This window comes from Cucurbita moschata, unplaced genomic scaffold, assembly GCF_002738365.1.
Source record: "Cucurbita moschata cultivar Rifu unplaced genomic scaffold, Cmos_1.0 Cmo_Scf00008, whole genome shotgun sequence".
Lineage (NCBI taxonomy): Eukaryota > Viridiplantae > Streptophyta > Magnoliopsida > Cucurbitales > Cucurbitaceae > Cucurbita > Cucurbita moschata.
The window spans coordinates 208,572-214,529 of NW_019268524.1; the positions used below are offsets into that span (position 1 = coordinate 208,572).

General features: G+C 38.7%; 3 protein-coding genes across 5 annotated transcripts in view; all 3 read left to right on the forward strand.

Moving 5' to 3' along the window:
• The window catches only part of LOC111446230 (dolichol-phosphate mannosyltransferase subunit 1), a 3,861-nt gene extending 1,253 nt beyond the window's left edge, over positions 1-2,608 (forward strand). Inside the window, exons 2-8 of the mRNA XM_023084954.1 lie at positions 158-257; positions 338-371; positions 437-513; positions 1,294-1,319; positions 1,436-1,600; positions 1,691-1,805; positions 2,175-2,608. Of these exons, the coding sequence (XP_022940722.1) occupies positions 158-257; positions 338-371; positions 437-513; positions 1,294-1,319; positions 1,436-1,600; positions 1,691-1,805; positions 2,175-2,279 (622 nt within the window). The 3' untranslated portion in view covers positions 2,280-2,608. The remainder of the gene's footprint in view (positions 1-157; positions 258-337; positions 372-436; positions 514-1,293; positions 1,320-1,435; positions 1,601-1,690; positions 1,806-2,174) is intronic.
• A 571-nt stretch (positions 2,609-3,179) lies between these two features.
• Positions 3,180-5,304, forward strand: LOC111446228 (probable acyl-activating enzyme 1, peroxisomal). Its single transcript, XM_023084950.1, has 2 exons — positions 3,180-3,548; positions 3,736-5,304. The coding sequence occupies exons 1-2, from the start codon at positions 3,255-3,257 to the stop codon at positions 5,203-5,205; spliced, it is 1,764 nt and encodes a 587-aa protein (XP_022940718.1). The 5' UTR covers positions 3,180-3,254; the 3' UTR covers positions 5,206-5,304.
• Positions 5,305-5,437: 133 nt separating this feature from the next.
• LOC111446229 (O-fucosyltransferase 16-like) overlaps positions 5,438-5,958 on the forward strand; it is a 5,905-nt gene continuing 5,384 nt past the window's right edge. For 2 of the 3 annotated variants that reach the window (XM_023084953.1, XM_023084952.1), the window contains exon 1: positions 5,438-5,895. In XM_023084953.1, coding sequence (XP_022940721.1) covers positions 5,737-5,895 — 159 coding nt within the window. In that variant the 5' untranslated portion in view covers positions 5,438-5,736. The remainder of the gene's footprint in view (positions 5,896-5,958) is intronic. The other variant, XM_023084951.1, reaches the window with a different exon arrangement.

Here is a 5,958-nt window from a genome sequence, read left to right on the forward strand (position 1 = left end):
TTTTTTTTTTTTTTTTTTTTTTTTTTTTTTTTTTTTTAACACTACTGGGAGTCGAAATTGTAATGTATAACTTCTGCATCCTATTATCGTTCACCCTCCAGTTTTAAGAAAAGGAAATTGGAAATGACCTAGCACAATGTTTTCTTGGCGATATTAGGGATGTTGATTTTGAAGTAATTGTCGTTGATGATGGAAGTCCTGATGGTACTCAAGAAGTTGTGAAAGAGTTGCAAGGGGTATATGGTGAAGATCGCATTGTAAGTTCACTGTGCTTGGTTTCTGTAGTTGTTGCAGCAGAGGTTACTCTTTATCTTATTTTGTTTATTATTGTCTGCAGCTATTGAGAGCCAGACCTAGGAAGCTTGGCTTAGGTATGTAATAGAGTTTCTTCGTTGATAATATCACCGATCTTATATTGATGAATCATTAATTTCAGGAACGGCTTACTGTCACGGTCTCAAGCATGCAAGTGGTAATTTTGTTGTAATAATGGATGCTGATTTATCCCACCATGTAAGTGTTTCAGTAGGAGTGCAGAAAACTTCTATCAACAACATTCTAGTGTTGGATTTGTGATTTGAAATGTTTCCATGAGTTCCATTCTGCATTATCAAATGCCTATTTCCCTGACATTATTATCTTCCTATTTTATTAATTGACATCTCTTTTTTATATATAATTTAACAAAAAATAACGATAATAAGATTGAGATAAACTTCCTTGATCTTCATTTTAGGCCCCCAAAAAATATTCTAAATGGAAACTAAAGGAACTATCCAAAATTGTGGCTCTAATCTATGCTAGAACAGTAGATAATAACACTTTTAAGAATATAATAGGCGAATGTCAAATAATTGGAACAACACACGATTTTAGTTTGATTTCTTTAATAAATGGCCCTGTATAATGAGGTTTCGAGGGAAATGAGTTTTTCTTAACAATGAAAATCGAGTGACAAAAAAGTAGAATGAGTTTGTATTTCTGTATTATTTGGCTTCTATTGAAAAACTGTTGTATATTGGTACAAGAAACCCTGGCTCCCTCCAATCATATGAATGCTTCTATTTAATAATATGTTTTTGCCTCTGACTTGCGCTACTTGAGACATCAAATTGGCAAATGCCATCCGAACTTCTACTTTCATCTAGCATATCTTTACTTCTAAAGCTCAATTTCCAAAAACTTCCATAAGCATGTTTGGAGTTCCAAGGGTTTAATTCCCCCTCCCTGTTGTTTTCTTATGATGCTTTCTCCATGGAATAACCTTTTCTTTTTCTTTCTTTTGTTTGGCAGCCCAAATATTTACCAAGCTTCATTCGGTAGGACAGACTTCCTTCCATTACCTCACTCCACTTCCTTAGCTCAGAGTCATAATAACTAAACTCTAGATATTATTGACTACTTATTTAAATCCTTTTTTTCTTTTTCCCTATAGGAAACAGTTACAAACGGGTGCTGATATAGTTACAGGCACCCGATATGTGAAAGGTGGCGGTGTGCATGGATGGAATCTTATGCGCAAACTAACAAGTAGAGGAGCTAATGTTCTTGCCCAAACACTTTTATGGCCTGGTGTATCAGATTTAACTGGATCTTTCCGGTAATCAATTTTTTTTCCTTTCAATTTATCAACTGTGTCAATCGTTCATACTTCTACAATTCTTAGTCAATGATTTATTCCTATGTGTAGGCTCTACAAGAAATCGGTGCTTGAAGATATCATTAGCTCAGTTGTTAGCAAGGGATATGTCTTTCAAATGGAGATGATTGTTCGAGCTACAAGAAAAGGCTATCACATTGAAGAGGTAGAGTTGTGCCCTGTGGCTGCGACAATCTAATTGTTGTTTTACAGTACTCTTTTCCCTTCATTTTTGCCTATCGTGGGATCTAGAACACCTTAGTTGTTAAGTGTAACGACCCAGGCCCACTGCTAGCAGATATTGTCCTCTTTGGGCTTTCCCTTTCGGGCTTCCCCTCGAGGTTTTAAAACGCGTCTGCTAGGGGAAGGTTTCCACACCCTTATAAATGGTGGTTTGTTCTCCTCCTCAACCAATGTGGCACATCACATTAAGTGTTTGAATAAGAATGTTTTTTCAATTTTTATTTTTCTTGGCCCTTTAGACCGTATTACACGGGGAAATTTGAGATGATTTGTGTTTCATTGTGGCCTGCAGGTTCCAATAACCTTTGTTGATAGAGTGTTTGGAATTTCCAAGCTTGGAGGATCTGAAGTAGTAGAGTATTTGAAAGGTCTGTTGTACCTTTTGGTCACCACATGATACACAAAATAGTGAAAATTTATTGAGTTACAACCAGGTAAGCTTCTTGATTGATTTCTGGTTAGGTACCCACCACCTCCAGGCTTTTGATGTAAACTTGAGATGATATTTCCTAATTAGGGGTTTTCCCGCAATTTTCCTTACAAATCAAAACCACAACTGCGAGCTTATTTGGTTCATGCTAGGTATTGTATTCCATGTTTATTTAGGTATTGTACTCCATGTTTATTTTGTAGGATACCTCCTTTGTCTGGCGGGTTTTTCTTCCTTTCAACATTAACTTGTACTACATTTCATTTACATACATTCATTGAAACTAGAATTAGATCAAAGTCTAATTAGCTTTGATGAAATCTGTTTAATTCAAATGGAGCAAGTGAATCAAATAAATGAATACTCTATAATCCAAAATCAACAATTTAATTATTAGAACGCACCAGTGTAAGGACTAATGCTTTGTAATAATCGAAGTAGAAGAGCTTGAAATATATATCTTAACTACGAGACTATAAATTACCAAGTTTGGTTTCTAAAAATAATAATTAAAAAAACAAGAACAATAACTAATAATCTAATGGCACTTGTGAGATGCATTTATTTTTCCTTATATATATATATATATTATACGTTTTTTTTTTAGAATATTTGAAATATAAGGAGACTATAAGTGTCAAGTTCAATTTCTAAAAATAATAATTTAAAAAAAACAAGAAAAGGATCTATATGTTTGATACTTAAATCACCACCTCCCTATTTATTGAACAACTAGTAACAAAACTTCCACGATATTAATGGGTTATTGTTAAGTTATATTTATTTTTCCTTAAAATCATTTTTAAAAAAATTACAGTTTTTATTTTTAATTTTGTATTTAATATTGTTAAAAGAAAAAATGTTAGAAGTTTAGAAAGAAAACGGACTTAACGTTGACTGCATGTCCAGTTCTTTCTCGGCTGCTTATATAAGTTTCAGAGTATGGAGAAGGAGACTCAACACATTGGCTTTGCTTCCTCCTTTCACCTTAACACTCCCATTATCTCTCTCAATCTCCCTCCGCCGTCTGCAATTTCAATGGACGGAATGCATCGATGCTCTGCCAACTACTCTCCTCTCACTCCCATCACCTTCTTGGAGCGCTCCGCCGCCGTCTACGGTGAAAGACTTTCTCTCGTCCATGGAACTGTCCGCTACACTTGGACAGAGACGCTCCAGCGATGTACCAGGCTCGCTTCTGCCCTGGTTGACGTCGGGATCTCTCTCCGTGACGTGGTATTTATTCATTCTCAACTCTTCCATTCCCTTCATTTCTATGTATTTGTTTTCCTCTGCTCTTCGATTGTTAGTATCTGGATGTGGCTGTTTACGTAGAATTCGAAATTATGAAATTGAAGTTATTGAAGCAGATTAACAGCATTAATGATCTAATTTTGTGGCGCAATACGATTCTGTCGATTAGGTTGCTGCTTTGGCACCCAACATTCCAGCGATGTACGAGCTTCATTTTGCTGTGCCAATGGCCGGTGCAGTTCTTTGCACCCTCAACATGCGCCACGATGCGGCAATGATTTGTACATTGCTGAGACATTCAGAAGCCAAAATCATTTTTGTAGACTACCAATTTCTACATATTGTAAAAGGAGCAATCGAAATTATGTCCAAGACGACGGAAGAGCTGCCTCGCGTTGTGATCATTAAAGAGTCTGATCAGCAATCCTCCTACACCAATGGATTCGACTCCAGTTCAGATGATTTGGAGTTCGAGAGGCTTTTAGGCACTGGAAAACTTGATTTCGAGATCAGACGTCCTGAAGATGAAGATGATCCAATTTCCCTGAACTATACTTCAGGCACAACATCAAGGCCAAAGGGTGTGATTTACTCCCATAGAGGTGCTTATCTCAATACTCTGTCCACAATCCTTATAAACAATATGTGCTCGACGCCTGTGTATTTGTGGACTGTTCCAATGTTTCACTGCAATGGATGGTGTTTAACTTGGGGCGTGGCTGCACAAGGCGGCACAAACATCTGCCAAAGAAATGTGACTGCTAGAGATATCTTTGCCAACATTTCTGAGCACAAGGTCACTCACATGGGCGGTGCGCCAACAGTGTTGAACATGATCATCAATGCACCGATTACCGAACAGAAGCTGCTTCCGGGGACTGTAACCGTGATGACTGGTGGCGCTCCTCCGGCCTCTCATGTACTCCACAAAATGAAAGAATTTGGATTCCTTATTGTCCATTCATACGGCTTGACAGAAACACACGGGCCAGCAACAGTTTGCAGTTGGAAACCTGAATGGGATTCTCTTCCTGAAGATAAGCAAGCAAAGCTGAAATCCCGCCAAGGATTGCAGCATGTTGGGCTGCAGGGAGTGGACATAAAGGATCCAATCACCATGGAAAGTGCTCCAGCTGATGGAAAAACCATAGGGGAGGTTATGCTCAGAGGCAACACTGTGATGAGTGGATATTTCAAAGATCTTAAAGCCACAGAGGAAGCTTTCAGTGGCGGATGGTTTCGAACAGGGGACTTGGGGGTCAGGCACCCTGATGGTTACATCGAATTGAAGGATCGATCAAAGGACATCATAATTTCTGGGGGAGAAAACATCAGCTCGATTGAAGTTGAGTCGGCGCTTTTCAGTCACCCATCAGTTCTTGAAGCTGCCATTGTGGGACGCCCGGATGATCATTGGGGCGAAACGCCATGTGCTTTTGTGAAGCTCAAGGATGGGCGTAGTGCTTCTGAAGAAGAGATCATCAAGTTTTGCAGAGACAATTTACCTCATTACATGGCTCCAAGAAGCGTTGTATTCAGAGATTTGCCTAAGACTTCGACTGGGAAAGTTCAGAAGTTCACGCTGAAGGAGGAGGCCAAGGCGATGGGCAGCCTCACCACTAAGAGGTCGACTAAATAAATTAGCGAAAGATGAGAATGAATTGGAAGAAATAAAAGTCTCTAATAAACCCCCCACCAATATAATCTTTATTTAGGTTTATGAGAATAAGTTGATTTAAATTTATGAATGGATCTTAATATGGGTGAAGACAGACTGAAAGATTTGGTTCACTGAGCTGTTCCCACCCAACAATGATTATCCTAATTTAGCCCCTAAAAACAATCCACACCCAATTTCAATTATTATCCAAAATAATAACCAATAAAGGAAAACGGGCCGGCCAGCTCCGACCAAAGCTCTCCAATGAATCCACGATGAGCTATATATTTGATGTCTGCGATTCCATTGTCGGCATCCGAGTGTTCTTTTTCAGAAATATAAAAAAGGTGATGGTTCTTCAGCCTTTGCTGGACCCTTAGCTCACAGAGATCCACTTTTCCTTTTTTTTTTCTTCTTCTCATTTTCTTCAGGCCATTTTCCTCCTTCCCAATCAGAGTGAGCACCGATACGGAGAGTCAGGAGCTTCGGTGGTCACTGTCACCAGGAGCTATGGCTTTTCAGCGGCGCCGCAACCACTATTATAATCGGTTTAGATTCCTTATCCCTTTCATTTCGTCCATTTTCGGTGGCCTGCTTCTTTTCTTTGCACTTCTCTCTTTTCTTGCTCCTTCTCCCAATGTTTCCGATCATACCCGCCGCATTCCTCCGGTAGCTATCCCCTCCCTCTTTGTATTTCTTGTCTGTTATTGATTTTTTTTTTTTTTTTTTTTT